Source organism: Eleutherodactylus coqui, chromosome 10, assembly GCF_035609145.1.
Source record: "Eleutherodactylus coqui strain aEleCoq1 chromosome 10, aEleCoq1.hap1, whole genome shotgun sequence".
Classification (NCBI taxonomy): Eukaryota; Metazoa; Chordata; class Amphibia; order Anura; family Eleutherodactylidae; genus Eleutherodactylus; species Eleutherodactylus coqui.
In genome coordinates, this window is record NC_089846.1 from 13,857,795 (window position 1) to 13,874,698 (window position 16,904).

The 16,904-nt window shown below is 52.7% G+C and overlaps 1 protein-coding gene across 7 annotated transcripts in view; it reads right to left on the reverse strand.

Moving 5' to 3' along the window:
• The window catches only part of DAB2IP (DAB2 interacting protein), a 270,280-nt gene that overhangs the window by 68,251 nt on the left and 185,125 nt on the right, over positions 1 to 16,904 (reverse strand). For all 7 annotated transcript variants that reach the window (XM_066580283.1, XM_066580282.1, XM_066580284.1 and 4 more), the window contains 3 exons: positions 12,167 to 12,320; positions 7,543 to 7,641; positions 4,848 to 5,402 (listed from right to left, as the gene is read on the reverse strand). In XM_066580283.1, coding sequence (XP_066436380.1) covers positions 4,848 to 5,402; positions 7,543 to 7,641; positions 12,167 to 12,320 — 808 coding nt within the window. The remainder of the gene's footprint in view (positions 1 to 4,847; positions 5,403 to 7,542; positions 7,642 to 12,166; positions 12,321 to 16,904) is intronic.

The following is a 16,904-nucleotide window of genomic DNA, read 5'->3' on the forward strand; positions in this document are numbered from 1 at the left end:
AAGAGTCCTGTATACAGCATATCTGACTATATATAGTGTCCTATATACAGTATACCTGACCATATATAAAGAGTCCTATATACAGTATACCTGACCATATATAAAGAGTCCTATATACAGTATACCTGACCATATATAGAGTCCTATATACAGTATACCTGACCATATATAAAGAGTCCTGTATACAGCATACCTGACCATATATAAAAAGAGTCCTGTATACAGCATACCTGACCATATATAAAGAGTCCTGTATACAGCATACCTGACCATATATATATATATATATATATATATATATATATATATATATATATATATATATATATATATAGTCCTATATACAGCATACCTGACCATATATAAAAAGAGTCCTATATACAGCACGCCTGACCATATATAGAGCCCTATATACAGCACATCTGACCATATATAGAGCCCTATATACATCACATCTGACCATATATAAAGAGCCCTATATACAGCATATCTGACCATATATAAAGAGCCCTATATACAGCATGCCTGACCATATATAAAGAGCCCTATATACAGCATACCTGACCATATATAAAGAGTCCTGTATACAGCATACCTGACCATATATAAAGAGTCCTATATACAGTATACCTGACCATATATAAAGAGTCCTATATACAGTATACCTGACCATATATAAAGAGTCCTATATACAGTATACCTGACCATATATAAAGAGTCCTATATACAGCATACCTGACCATATATAAAGAGTCCTGTATACAGCATACCTGACCATATATAAAGAGTCCTGTATACAGCATACCTGACCATATATATATATATATATATATATATATATATATATATATATATATATATATATATATATATATATAGAGTCCTATATACAGCATACCTGACCATATATAAAAAGAGTCCTATATACAGCACGCCTGACCATATATAGAGCCCTATATACAGCACATCTGACCATATATAAAGAGTCCTATATACAGCACATCTGACCATATATAAAGAGCCCTATATACAGCATATCTGACCATATATAAAGAGCCCTATATACAGCATATCTGACCATATATAAAGAGCCCTATATACAGCATGCCTGACCATATATAAAAAGAGTCCTATATACAGCATTCCTGACCATATATAAAGAGCCCTTTATACAGCATACCTGACCATATATAAAAAGAGTCCTATATACAGCATTCCTGACCATATATAAAGAGTCCTATATACAGCATTCCTGACCATATATAAAGAGTCCTATATACAGCATAACTGACCATATATAAAGAGTCCTATATACAGCATTCCTGACCATATATAAAGAGTCCTATATACAGCATATCTGACCATATATAAAGAGTCCTATATACAGCATTCCTGACCATATATAAAGAGTCCTATATACAGCATAACTGACCATATATAAAGAGTCCTATATACAGCATTCCTGACCATATATAAAGAGTCCTATATACAGCATATCTGACCATATATAAAGAGTCCTATATACAGCATACCTGACCATATATAAAGAGTCCTATATACAGCATTCCTGACCATATATAAAGAGTCCTATATACAGCATATCTGACCATATATAAAGAGCCCAATATACAGCATATCTGACCATATATAAAGAGTCCTATATACAGCATTCCTGACCATATATAAAAAGTCCTATACACAGTATATCTGACCATATATAAAGTCCTATATACAGCATTCCTGACCATATATAAAAAGAGTCCTATATACAGTATATCTGACCATATATAAAGTCCTATATACAGCATTCCTGATCATATATAAAGAGTCCTATATACAGCATTCCTGACCATATATAAAGAGTCCTATATACAGCATTCCTGACCATATATAAAGAGTCCTATAAACAGTATATCTGACCATATATAAAGTCCTGTATACAGCATACCTGACCATATACAGAAGGACAAGTCATTCTATTATGATCTGCAATGACAATTCACCGTGGGAGGTCTTACTGGCGACGTCTTGTCACCCCCTAAGTCTTATTTGGTGAGTTGATGACCGAAGATGTCTAAACCGCCATAATGAGCTGAGGAGTCGTTTGTGGGATGCAGGAATGGCTAACGAGGGGTGGAGGGCCATAGCGATGGGCCCTGGCAGTGGCGCTGCTGGGTCTGTGGCGTTGCTCTGTGAGCAGTTTCCCCCTCCGTGTGCCGCACTTCTTGCTCGTTAATCCTCAGCACAGCGGTGGCGGCGGGTTGGGGGTCTTCATCCGTCGCCTCTTTGTCATGTTGGCAGAAGTAGGTGAATACATCGCTATAATTATGCGCATATTCTAGGACATGACAGTGACAAATCTGCTGCCGCCGCCGAATCCTTCTCATGGCCGGCAGCGCTTCTATTACATGGCGCCGGAGTCCTATAGGTATTCGTAGGGCGGCGGCGCCTCGCGTTCCTCCATCATTGGCTCACAGTCCTGCTTTTTGGACTGGAACGGATCCAACATGGCGGCTCTCGCACTTTTAGATAATCTGGCGCCCATTACGCCCGAATTCCCCGGGCACACAGCGCTTTGTGTAAGTATTAGCCCCCTTCCAGCCATGCATTATTACTGTAGATCGAACTAGGATGAAGACGAGGAGCCCTCGAAGCGCCATTACCGCCCCATCGCCACGCCGATTCTCTCCCTGCCCCCTCATTTGCATACCGGAGCCGGCGGCGCTATCCAGGATATTCCAGCAGGACCGGGAAGTGACAGATTAAACATCAGCCTCTTAATTCACGATGACAGAGGAGCCGGCGACGTGTTCAGCCGCGTATATTGCGGAAATGAATATTCATCCGTCTTCCCAGATCGCGCTCATCGCGTACATTCCCCGCGGCGACGCTTCGATCAATTCACTATCTCCTTTTATTCACGGGGGAGGGGAGAGACGTTGTTTACCCTCTCTATAAACTTGCCAACTAAACGCACAGACCGGGCGCTAAAACTGCGCGTCCGTATATAGCATGGCGGATACGTAAGGGAGGCCGTCAGCATGTCTGCAGCAATCAGCAGGTCGCAGGTTTGTGTTTAAGGCTGCAATCACACAGGCATTTCTTTTGCGCTGCGCAAAGCGTTTCGCCAACGGACAGATTTCCAGATGCGGAGGCGTGAAATTACCTCTGGCGTCATTTCAATCAGCAGAACCGCCCGCAGCGCATATTGGAGCTGATCGTCAGCGGCCATTTTATCAGCTGGCAACGTGCGGCGCGGTAAACACTTTGCTAATTAGTACCAGGATCATCACTTGTACGAGCGCTCAGCGGAGGCGGCGGCGGCGCAGGAGCTCCTCGCACAGATGTCTGCAGATTAATCCACCAGCAAAAGGTGAAAAATGGAAGGCAAATCTCCTGATTGTCAATGCATGAGCGGCGCGGCCCGGGGCGCGAGACGGAAACGTGCAGACAGTCACAGCTACAGGATGGAGCACAGATCTACAATCTCCGGCGACTTGGGACGACGGGCTCCGGCCGACGACCCGGGACGACGGTGCCAGGCAGCAGACCCCCCCCCCGTGCTGTGGCAGCAAGCAGAGGACGCCCCCCCTCCTGTCTGTCTGGCAGCAAGCAGGGGACGCCCCCCATGCTGCAGCAGCAGGCAACGGAAGCCCCCCTCAATGCTGCGGTGGCAGGCAGCAGCCCCCCCCCCCCCCCGTGCTATAGCAGAGGACACCTCCCTCCCCCCCCCCCCGTGCTGCGACGGCAAGCAGAGGACGCCTCTCATACGGCTGTAGGTAGTGGACGGCCACTCACTAACCAGCAGTGCGCTCAGGGCTTCGCACTTCGGACATGATCGTTTCTCTATTACACAAGATAAAAATGACCTGAAAAAAGTGAAAACGGCAAAAGAATGAAGAGACTGTATTATACAGAGTCCCGGGCCGGGGGACTCCGGGGGTCATGGGGGGCACTGAATGCAGTCCGACTCTACACCACAACATAAATGATACTGCTGCAATTCGGTACCTTCCAGCCTGGCACACAAGTACAGAGAGGAGGACCTGCTGCCAGTCGGGGGTGATAGAACCCACATATAACGCCGGGGCAACCTCTGCCAAGAATCGCTGTCAAAACAGGGGAGTGGGAGGAACGCAGCTAATTATCACACACATGATTACCATCTTATCACACTCAAGTGGCGGCAGCGCTGGCAGAGACCTCCGGCAACACAAAGTACCGATCATCAATAAGTCTCAGAACCCAAGAGACCAACACAAACCTACCGAGACCACCACCGGCCGGGGCTCGCAGCGGACTGCCCCCACCTGTCCGGGCCTCGCAGCGGAGCACTGCTTACCTCTCCAGGTATCTGCAGAACGTTGCTCTCCTCCCTCTACCTCCTGAAAGAGGTCTCACACCAAAGACAAAGGGCACAGGCCTGTGACACACCAGAGACGTCTCTCCTGGAAGGAGTGCGATCTGCTGATACTATGTAACCGATGGCTCTCACACCCTCCAGACTTATGGATTATACTGGATGACTCAAGGAAGAATAAGCAATCTGGCCCAAAACGCCGCTGATCACCAAGTGGGAACCCATCCTCGGAGAGCCCCGGCGCACATTGTGGTTCCTCGGTCTTTGCCATCTGACCTCTGCGCCACATATCCAACACCACCCTCCAGCAAGCCAAGGCATACAGTGAAGAGCAAAAACATACCGAGTCTTGTTAAAAGTCCTCGCAGCGCCCTCCTGGCATCTATGGAGACTTTCATGAGGACTCCGTACATTGGTGCTTTTACGGTATACCTGAAGGGATACAGTTACACTATTCTGTTGCCATGTATCGTGGATGCGCTCTTACCTTCGCCTTGCCGGTGCTCTGTAAGATATGGACGAGAGCGGACGCCATCTCCTCCTTGTTCTTGACGCTCAGGACGCCCTCCAGGCTGGAGCACAGCACCATGTAGTTGTTGGTGATGTACTCCGCGAACTCCTTGTACAGTTCCATGGGCAGGATGTTAATGCTCTGGTAGCGGCTCTTCATGCGGATCATGGGCCCCGCAGACTTCCCTTTGCTGGTGTTGGTGGACACTACCGGATACCACTTCTCCACGAACTGCCGCCCCGTCACGGCGGCGATGGGGATGTTCACCAGGCCCACGTAGTTGTTCTTGTCCTTCTTCTTCTTCTTGTCCGTCTCCTTGTAGAGGTGCACCGTGATGCTCTTCAGGGGCGGGAGGTTATTGAACTCAAAGTGCTCGCCCCAAAAGACGTTATCCGTCTTCAGTTTGCAGGTAGTTCGTGCGTACAGTACGTCGTCCAGAAACAACTCGCACAGGTACTTCTTCTTAGCCGGCAGGTCCTTCGCTTCGATAATCCACAACTTCAGCATGTTCTCCATCCGACGACTGTTATCCTGGAAGGGGGACCGAGAAATGCCGTTAGTGCAGCATTAACACGGATTTCCTGCTCTGAAGCCATTAAGCAGCCAGCACCAAGGGACAAGCTACAGAAAAGGGTCTGACTGAATACATATGGGGGGTGTGGAAGGTGGAATTAACATTAACCCCTTAATGACACGGCCTATTTTGGCGTTGAGGACCAAACGATTTTTGGTATTTTTCCCATTCACTATTTAACAGCCATAACTTTTTTATTTTTCCGTGGACGCGGCCGTATAAGGGCTTGTTTTTTACGTGGCGAACTGTAGTTTTTATCGGTGCCACTTTTGGGTACATAGACTATATTGTAAAAGTTTTTTTTTTTTTTTTATGATAACAGGGAGAGAAAACGCATCAATTCTGCCATAGATTTTTTTCTTACAGCGTTAATCATGCAGCATAAATGACACTAAATTTTTTCTGCGGGTCGGTACGGTTACAACAATATGAAAAGTCTTATATTTTTTTTAGGTTTTTACACTTTTTTGCAATAAAAAGCCTTTTTTTTTGGAAATCTTTTTTTTTCTCTATAGCTGCATTCAAAGTCCTGTAACTTTTTTATTTTTCTATGTACGGAGCTCTATTAGGGCTTATTGTTTGCGAGACGAGCTGTAGTTTTTATTGGTTTTGGGGAATGTACGGCTTTTTAAATCACTTTTATTGCATTTTTTGTGAGGCAAAATGCAAAAAATTAGCATTTTGCCTGTTTTTTAACGTTTTTTTTAAACGCTTTTTGTCGTACAAAATAAAAAGAGTGTTCAACTTTTTGTACACGTCGTTACGGACGCGTCAATACCCAATATGTGGGGTTTTAATTTTTTTATGCTAATATTAGAAAAAGCATAAAAAAGGGGTTTTTTTTACATTTTTATTTTTTTTACATTTTTCTTTTCTTTTTTTTTTTTTTACACTATTTGAGTCCCTCTGAGGGACTTGCAGCACTGTGCCTATGATCGCTGTGATAAGGCATGGCGGAGCTACTGCTCTGCCATGCCTTATCGCTTATACAGCGATTATAGGCATTGGCAATACAGGACGCCAGTGTCTGTCGTCCTGTTGCCATGGTGACAGGCCGGGTTCTCGCGATTTTATCGCGAGAGCCAGCCGGAGACACAGAGGGAGCACGCTCCCTCTGTGAACTCTTTCCCTGCTGCGATCTACTTAGATCGCGGCAGGGAAGGGGTTAACAGCGGGGGGCGCATCTCCTACTCCCACCCGCTGTTGCAGCGGGACGCCAGCTGTGACTGACAGCCGGCTCCCGCTGCGGGATAGCGTGAGGTCAGTCATGATCTCGCACTATCCCGATGACGTACCGGTACGTCATTTTGCGCGAAGTACTCGCCTCCCATGACGTACCGGTACGTCATGGAGCGGGAAGGGGTTAAAGGGGTCCTACCAAGATTACAAGTTGATGACTTATAGATTGGTGGAGGTCTCAGAGACGCCCACCAATTTTTAGAATGGGGGTCCCGGTTCGTTCTTCCTCCTCACTGCAGAGTTACTGCCCCCCCCTGCAGCGCTCCGTTCTCTTTCAATGGGACTGTGAAGATACCAGAGTGGCGTCCGCTTGGGTATTTCCGTCAGCCCCACTGAAATGAATGGAGCGCCGACTGCGCACGCTCTGTCAGCACTCCACTCAGTCTGACGTCACTGCGGGAGAAGAAGGGACCCCACAGTGATAGGCAGAGGGGAACGCCAATCAGACTTAGCGCCTATCTTATAGGTAAGTGTTAAAAGTCTATTGTGGTAAACCCCTTTAAGGAGTCACCCAAGCACCTCTGAGGCGATCAGACTGCGGTGTGAATCTGTAAGTTACTCGGCTCCTCTAACGCACTGAAAACCGCCATCTTGGGTATAATTTCATCTTCTCACAGAAATCCGAGTGCTCCTCGCTCTAAACCCCACAAAGTTGGACTGTTTTAGGCCATGAGCTTCTGAAAGTGCCATGAAGGGATAAGTGGTGGTATAAGGGCATGTGGGCTGATATGGGGTATATGGCACACTCTATATGTGTATATACTAATAGCATTGAGACTATGGCATAACAGGGCAGGGCAGCAGAATACCACCCGTCGGTTGCCCCTCAACGTCCGTTCTCCCCCTTGTATCACGTACCTTATTGGGGTGAACGGCGCGGCGCAGGTTCTCCATCCATTTGTCCCGTTCGGCTGCAGAACGACACGAGAAACATTTACTGCCAGATGATGCTGTAACCTGGAAGAAAAACAGGCGCAGTCAGTCAGCAGCCCCTGCGAGACCCCCGAATACACCCACCGCCAGAGAAAACCAAACACCTAGAAGATATCGTAACACCTAGAAGATTGTAACATTGATAGAAGTGATTACATATCAGAGCAAAAGGGTCATTTACTGTGGAGGACCAACCACTTGTATGGAGGCTCTAGTACCCTGCTGTACCGCCTTTAGCTTGGATACAAGATGTGATACGGGGGGCAGGGCGGCTCTAGTACCCTGTTGTACCGCCTCTAGCTTGGATACAAGATGTGATACGGGGGGCATGGAGGCTCTAGTACCCTGTTGTACCACCTTTAGCTTGGATACAAGATGTGATACGGGGGGCAGGGAGGCTCTAGTACCCTGTTGTTCCACCTCTAGCTTGGATACAAGATGTGATACGGGCAGGCATGGAGCCTCTAGTACCCTGTTGGACCACCTCTAGCTTGGATACAAGATGTGATACAGGGGGCATGGATGCTCTAGTACCCTGTTGTACCACCTCTAGCTTGGATACAAGATGTGATACGGGCGGGCATGGAGGCTCTAGTACCCTGTTGTACCGCCTCTAGCTTGGATACAAGATGTGATACGGGCGGGCATGGAGGCTCTAGTACTCTGTTGTACCGCCTCTAGCTTGGATACAAGATGTGATACGGGCGGGCATGGAGGATCTAGTACCCTGTTGTACCGCCTCTAGCTTGAAAACAAGATGTGATACGGGGGGCAGGGAGGCTCTAGTACCCTGTTGTACCGCCTCTAGCTTGGATACAAGATGTAATAGTGGTGGGCTTGGAGGATTTAGTACCCTGTTGTACCGCCTCTAGCCTGTATACAAGATGTGATACAAATCGTACCAAGAGCATGCACCCCTCTCCTCTAAATCAAGGAGGATTGTCCTCGCCTCATGAGGGAGTATTAGAACAGATGCCGTTATCTTACTGACCGGCACACAACATTTCTTGTGCAGAATTGCCCCCATCCCTGCGAGGTTTGTATTCTGCCACATCCCACCGGCTGCTAACAGCCTGCTCACTCCACTTCTTAGCTCTTAGAGTGTCAGCTCTTGGGGTCACTTGTCTTTATTGTCCCCAGTATAAATAATACTAGGCTGCACTGTGTGGGATATTAGAACACAATGTATATTTGCAGCTTGATGCTCATGTAACCGTCCGTCTCGGATGGCAGCGACGCTCAGCCTTTAGCCCCGACTGTCAGCTCCTATCTGCCTGAGTCGTCACGTCAGCGCTGACCTGGAACGCTCCTGCTTCTCCCCGCAGATCTGCCAGCACCGGACGTGGATACATGAGCAGGCATATTACCCGCAGCACGTCATTATTAGTGAGGTCTGCGCTGATCAATCAGTCTGGTAATTGGATCTATTAGGTAAAGATAATGGGGAAGGCTGGCAGTTCATCCTCGCCATGTGTTATGGTGACGTGACCCCCCCATTCTGCCACCATCGTCCCATGTTACTGCGATGTGCCCCCCCTCATTCCGCCACCATCTCCGTGTCCAGGAGGCAGAGACGGGCGCTCGGCACACTGCGCTGCTCTTGCTATGTGTAGCGGCTGAAGTAGCTCCTGGCTGGTAATTGGCAGAATGCCAGGCAATGCCATCCCATCATGCACTGTACAATATGCCAGCGCTACACGCTAGGAGACGGCCCCCGTGACCGTGTTATTCCAACACATCTCCTCAGGACAAAAGCTAACAAGCAGGCGGCATCAGGAGCTGCAGAGCTGCGATCGCCCAGCGCAACGCCGCATGTACTAAGTGCAGCGAGGGCAGAAAAACACACAGCGATGTGGAGGAGGTCGGACCGGCTAGATCCATAATAATGGGAAAACAGCTGACCTGGGGGGGCTGTCCGATTCTGTAGCGGCTGCTCCATGTCCAGCCACACATATATTACTATGAGTAAACCACTGCAGTCTCACAATGCAGCAGGGCAGTAAGCAAGAGGGGCCATATGAGCACCCCCGAGGTGTAGCAACATGCGCTACAGGCCTGGGGGGCAACTGCAGAGTATAGCGACTGGTTCTGACTCCTCACACTTACATCCTTTCTGGAAAATGGATTTCAGGTCTGGGTAATACATTCAGGAGGACCTGCCATGTGGCCAGGGGGAGTGCGAGGAGGCGCCGCGTGGCCAGGGGGAGGGCGAGAAGGCGCCGCGTGGCCAGGGGGAGGGCGAGAAGGCGCCGCGTGGCCAGGGGGAGGGCGAGAAGGCGCCGCGTGGCCAGGGGGAGGGCGAGAAGGCGCCGCGTGGCCAGGGGGAGGGCGAGAAGGCGCCGCGTGGCCAGGGGGAGGGCGAGAAGGCGCCGCGTGGCCAGGGGGAGGGCGAGAAGGCGCCGCGTGGCCAGGGGGAGGGCGAGAAGGCGCCGCGTGGCCAGGGGGAGGGCGAGAAGGCGCCGCGTGGCCAGGGGGAGGGCGAGAAGGCGCCGCGTGGCCAGGGGGAGGGCGAGGAGGCGCCGCGTGGCCAGGGGGAGGGCGAGAAGGCGCCGCGTGGCCAGGGGGAGGGCGAGGAGGCGCCGCGTGGCCAGGGGGAGGGCGAGGAGGCGCCGCGTGGCCAGGGGGAGGGCGAGAAGGCGCCGCGTGGCCAGGGGGAGGGCGAGAAGGCGCCGCGTGGCCAGGGGGAGGGCGAGAAGGCGCCGCGTGGCCAGGGGGAGGGCGAGAAGGCGCCGCGTGGCCAGGGGGAGGGCGAGGAGGCGCCGCGTGGCCAGGGGGAGGGCGAGAAGGCGCCGCGTGGCCAGGGGGAGGGCGAGGAGGCGCCGCGTGGCCAGGGGGAGGGCGAGGAGGCGCCGCGTGGCCAGGGGGAGGGCGAGGAGGCGCCGCGTGGCCAGGGGGAGGGCGAGGAGGCGCCGCGTGGCCAGGGGGAGGGCGAGGAGGCGCCGCGTGGCCAGGGGGAGGGCGAGGAGGCGCCGCGTGGCCAGGGGGAGGGCGAGGAGGCGCCGCGTGGCCAGGGGGAGGGCGAGGAGGCGCCGCGTGGCCAGGGGGAGGGCGAGGAGGCGCCGCGTGGCCAGGGGGAGGGCGAGGAGGCGCCGCGTGGCCAGGGGGAGGGCGAGGAGGCGCCGCGTGGCCAGGGGGAGGGCGAGGAGGCGCCGAGGGGCCAGGGGGAGGGCGAGGAGGCGCCGAGGGGCCAGGGGGAGGGCGAGGAGGCGCCGCGTGGCCAGGGGGAGGGCGAGAAGGCGCCGCGTGGCCAGGGGGAGGGCGAGAAGGCGCCGCGTGGCCAGGGGGAGGGCGAGAAGGCGCCGCGTGGCCAGGGGGAGGGCGAGAAGGCGCCGCGTGGCCAGGGGGAGGGCGAGAAGGCGCCGCGTGGCCAGGGGGAGGGCGAGAAGGCGCCGCGTGGCCAGGGGGAGGGCGAGAAGGCGCCGCGTGGCCAGGGGGAGGGCGAGAAGGCGCCGCGTGGCCAGGGGGAGGGCGAGAAGGCGCCGCGTGGCCAGGGGGAGGGCGAGAAGGCGCCGCGTGGCCAGGGGGAGGGCGAGAAGGCGCCGCGTGGCCAGGGGGAGGGCGAGAAGGCGCCGCGTGGCCAGGGGGAGGGCGAGAAGGCGCCGCGTGGCCAGGGGGAGGGCGAGAAGGCGCCGCGTGGCCAGGGGGAGGGCGAGAAGGCGCCGCGTGGCCAGGGGGAGGGCGAGAAGGCGCCGCGTGGCCAGGGGGAGGGCGAGAAGGCGCCGCGTGGCCAGGGGGAGGGCGAGAAGGCGCCGCGTGGCCAGGGGGAGGGCGAGAAGGCGCCGCGTGGCCTGGGATAACAAGGACCAAGGATGTGACTAAAGAAGCCCTGTTCTGAAAGATTACTTTCTGGACTTGGCTGGATCTACATTCTGCATGCTAGTGCTGCTCTCGTCACCCGGCAAAAGCCACACAACCTGAGAAGTGGTCAGGGAAGTTTGCAGCATTGGTGGGGAGTGTCAGAGTGCGCCACATGACCAGAGAAGCGCTCCGTGTGGGGAGGACTTTTCTTCCTGTCTTGGCTGCGGACCTGTGCTGATTATTCTCAGTCTTCACCTGATGGCTGTTAAGATGAGAGCTGGATCTTGGTCTCCTGTTTTTCCTGTTCTACACAAGCCAAGTACTGTGGTTCCTGGTGGTAGTCATATCTTTAGTGGTTTGCTTCTGTCCCAGACAGGGACAGTAAGGGGCAGAGGATCGTATGCGTTCTTATCTGGACGGGACCTCTGCTATAGGCAGGTACGGCCTCACATTCAGAGTTATATAGGGATAGTTCTCCCCTCCATCTGTTATTCCACCAGTTACCTGTAGTGGTTTATGTTCTTTGTTTCACTGTGTACCCATAACCCAAGAACTGTTCCGGGACCGGTGTCAGTACATCCTGATCAGATGTGAGAGCGCCACGTGACCAAGAAGGACCAACAATGTGACTAAAGTAGACCCATTATTTCCGGTTTCTGGAGTTGCCCAAATAAACGTTCGGCAAATGTAAAAAAGCGGATGATCTGCTCTCGGCGTTCACGTACGGTGCGGGTAAACGGCAGCCACTTACCTCGAAGCAGAAGTCCTGGCCCAGGATGCTGCTGTGGACGGGTTTGATCACCACTTCTTCCTCCATGCTGAGATCAAGAGCTTCAACCGCACTGCTGGGACTAAGCAAAGACTCGTGGGAGCGCGATTCCTTCAGTCTCGGCATTAGATGGGACCTGCGGAGAGATGACAGGAGGTAAGTAGTCGGATTTTGCCTCATTCGCTTCCGTGCGTCGACTCTACAACATGGTAATTACAAGCTGCGGCGTCTCCTCCTCGGAAGCATCAGCCGGCGCTTTGTGGTGACTAAAATATCCTCGTTATGTCAACAATCCGCGGGGAGGTCGGCGCTGGAGCAATTAGGTGGAATGTTTATCACTGAGCGGCTCACCAGAGGAACGTGACACATACATTGTAGCGCTGGTGCGGATACACTGTATCACACACACCCGGGCTGTGACCTGCCGCCACTGGGGTGGCAAACAGACACAACCACAGTGATAGATCATATAGCCCAGGAGGGTTGGCAGCGGGCTTCTAGTGGTCCGCGCTTGGTGGCCGGATCATATCCTTCTCTTGACGCTCCCCTCCCCCAGTGCTCGGCCTCTGATATTACTATGTACCCCTCTTCCCCTACTGTAGGTGACATTTCCCGACGCTCCCCACCCCCCAGTGCTCGGCCTCTGATATTACTATGTACCCCTCTTCCCCTACTGTAGGTGACATTTCCCTGACACTCCCCTCCCCCAGTGCTCGGCCTCTGATATTACTATGTACCCCTCTTCCCCTACTGTAGGTGACATTTCCCTGACGCTCCCCTCCCCCAGTGCTCGGCCTCTGATATTACTATGTACCCCTCTTCCCCTACTGTAGGTGACATTTCCCTGACGCTCCCCTCCCCCAGTGCTCGGCCTCTGATATTACTATGTACCCCTCTTCCCCTACTGTAGGTGACATTTCCCTGACGCTCCCCTCCCCCAGTGCTCGGCCTCTGATATTACTATGTACCCCTCTTCCTCTACTGTAGGTGACATTTCCCTGACACTCCCCTCCCCCAGTGTTCAGCCTCTGATAGTACTATGTACCCCTCTTCCTCTACTGTAGGTGACATTTCCCTGACGCTCCCCTCCCCCAGTGCTCGGCCTCTGATATTACTATGTACCCCTCTCCCCTACTGTAGGTGACATTTCCCTGACGCTCCCCTCCCCCAGTGCTCGGCCTCTGATATTACTATGTACCCCTCTTCCCCTACTGTAGGTGACATTTCCCTGACGCTCCCCTCCCCTAGTGCTCGGCCTCTGATATTACTATGTACCCCTCTTCCTCTACTGTAGGTGACATTTCCCTGACACTCCCCTCCCCCAGTGTTCAGCCTCTGATATTACTATGTACCCCTCTTCCCCTACTGTAGGTGACATTACCCAGGTCCTCCCCTCCCCCAGTGTTCGGCCTCTGATATTCCTATGTACCCCTCTTCCCCTACTGTAGGTGACATTTCCCTGACGCTCCCCTCCCCCAGTGTTCGACCTCTGATATTACTATGTACCCCTCTTCCCCTACTGTAGGTGACATTACCCAGGTCCTCCCCTCCCCCAGTGTTCGGCCTCTGATATTCCTATGTACCCCTCTTCCCCTACTGTAGGTGACATTTCCCTGACGCTCCCCTCCCCCAGTGTTCGGCCTCTGATATTACTATGTACCCCTCTTCCCCTACTGTAGGTGACATTTCCCTGACGCTCCCCTCCCCCAGTGTTCGGCCTCTGATATTACTATGTACCCCTCTTCCCCTACTGTAGGTGACATTTCCCTGACGCTCCCCTCCCCCAGTGCTCCGCCTCCGATATTACTATGTACCGCTCTCCCCTACTGTAGGTGACATTTCCCTGACGCTCCCCCCCCCCCCCAGTGCTCGGCCTCATATTCTTATGTACCCCTCTCCCCTACTGTAGGTGGCATTTCCTATCCATGCTGTAATCCAAGTACGAAGAACACGTAACCGTAACATGAATATAGCATACGGAAAACAAGATGGCGGCTGCCCGCAGCGGAGACGTGGCGCAGCGCAGTTTGCAGCAGAGGTACGTGGAGCGCTTTGTTCTCGGCTTCAAAGAATACAAACATCTTCATCTCCAAAATTACTCCGTGAAACCAGGCGGCTCGATGACCGCGACCTTCCCGCGCAGAAAGCGTCTATTTCCCCGCTCTCCGCCGCCATACGGTGTAAAACGCCACTTAAAGAAAATATTTACGGCTTTACAGCAATCACCTCGCGCCAAGCGGCGATTTCAGATAGAAATACAGATGATGCCCAGAAGAGCCGTATATTATACTTGGCATTATGGAGTCCGGCGCTGCGATGTGTCATTAACCTTTACAAACAAATGGCGCGGCTCCCCGAGGGCGAGACGGACGCCGAGGAACGTCAGGATGGAGAGTCAGCCACGGTTTGTACTGTATTAATGAGTCTCCAGCAATGACAGTGTTAAAACAAAGTGCCAGGAGGGGAGGAGCAAAGCACGGCGTACGGCGAGGAGCCTCATCAGGCCCCAAGGGCGTGCAGGGAGGGAAGGAGGTGAGCTGTGACCATCGCCTACCATCCTCCATGGGAGAGTGCTGTGGGCATGCTCTATGAGCTGTGCAGGGAGTGCCAGGAGAGGAGGAGCAAAGCACGGCGTACGGCGAGGAGCCTCATCAGGCTCCAAGAAGGAAGGGATCATCACCCCCAACATGTAACACATGAAATGACCTACAAGGGGATCACCGCCTGTAATATCTACAAAGCTCCATAACTGCCGAGCGGAGGAGGTGAGCTGTGACCATCACATATCATCCTTCATGGGAGAGTGCTGTGGGCATGCTCTATGAGCTGTGCAGGGAGGGGCAGGAGGGGAGCTGTGACAATCACCTATGATCTTCCATGGGAGAGTGCTGTGGGCATGCTCTGTGACCTGTGCAGGGAGGGAAGGAGGTGAGCTGTGACCATCACTTATCCTCCATGGGAGAATGCTGTGGGCATGCTCTGCGAGCTGTGCGGGAAGAGGCAGGAGGGGAGCTGTAACCATCACATATGATCTTCCATGGGAGAGTGCTGTGGGCATGCTCTGTGACCTGTGCAGGGAGGGGCAGGAGGTGAGCTGTGACCATCACATATCATCCATTCATGGGAGAATGCTGTGGGCATGCTCTATGAGCTGTGCAGGGAGGGAAGGAGGTGAGCTGTGACCATCACTTATCCTCCATGGGAGAATGCTGTGGGCATGCTCTGCGAGCTGTGCAGGGAGGGGAGCTGTGACCATCACCTATGATCTTCCATTGAAGAGGGCTGTGGGCATGCTCTGTGACTTGTGCATGGAGCGAAGGAGGTGAGCTGTGACCATGCCCTATCATCCACCATGGGAGAGTGCTGTGGGCATGTTCTGTGAGCTGTGCAGGGAGGGGCAGGAGGGGAGCTGTGACCATCAGCTATCATCTTCCATGGCAGAATGCTGTGGGCATGTTCTGTGAGCTGTGCAGCGAGGGGCAGGCGGGGAGCTGTGACCATCACCTATCATCCTCCATGGAAGAGTGCTGTGGGCATGCTCTGTGAGCTGTGCAGGGAGGGGCAGGAGGTGAGCTGTGATCATCAGCTACTGACATCTACCATTTTCTATGGGAGACTTTTGTAGGCATGCTATGTTACCTGTGCAGCGAAATGGATGAGGCGAGCTGTGACTTTCACCTATCATGCTCTACAGGGGAGTGTTTTGGCCATGCTCTGATCTGAGCAGGCAGTGGTAGATGGCAGCTTCTGACTTCTATGGAAGAGTGTTGTGACCTATGCAGGAAGGTGCAGAACGTGAGCTATGACTATTACATATTGTTCTCTATGGGAAAAGTGTTGTGGGCATGCTCTGTAGCCTGCGCAGGGAGAGGGAGGAGATGAGCTGTGCCCACCACTTGTCTCCTGCTATCAGAGAGTGTTGTGGGCATGCTCTGTGGCTTGCGCAGGGAGAGGGAGGAGATGAGCTGTGCCCACCACTTGTCTCCTGCTATCAGAGAGTGTTGTGGGCATGCTCTGTGGCTTGCGCAGGGAGAGGGAGGAGATGAGCTGTGACCATAACTTAGGCTTCTATGGTAGAATATAGTAGGCTTACTCTGAGTGTTGCGGGTGCGGTCTGTGAGCTGTGATCATCATCTGTAGACTTCTATGGGAGTGCTGCAGGTATGCTCCATGATCTGTGCAGGGAGTGGGAGGTGGTGAGCTGTAACCATCACATATAAACATCTATGGACATGTTGTGAGCATGTCCTATGACCTGTGGCGGGACGGGAGGAGGTAAGCTGTAACCATCACCTATTACCCCCCTTTAAGGGTATGTTGTGGGTCTACTCCATGATCTGTGCAAGAGGGGGGGGGGGGGTTGAGCTGTGACCATCCCCTATAGACGTCTATGGTAGAGTGTTATGGGCATGCTGCAGTGAGGGGTGCGGCTTACAGGGGCATTTAGGCTATATCCTTATATATACTTATTACTGTGACTTCAGATACCTGCAGCCGAGTATAGCCGGCTGTGCAGAGCGTCGCTCGTTTAGATCTGTGTATAATTATTTGTAATGATGTCATTTCTATATACACTTTTGTCCTCTCTTACGACGTGTGTGTATTACTGACTGGTAACAAGTTTCGGTAACTTTCTGTGCTGCCGTTTATTTGCCCTTTCAGTAGTTTTTTTTAATGGTTTTGATGTTGGATCAGCAGCTCGTCGACGGGTGAAGAAAAC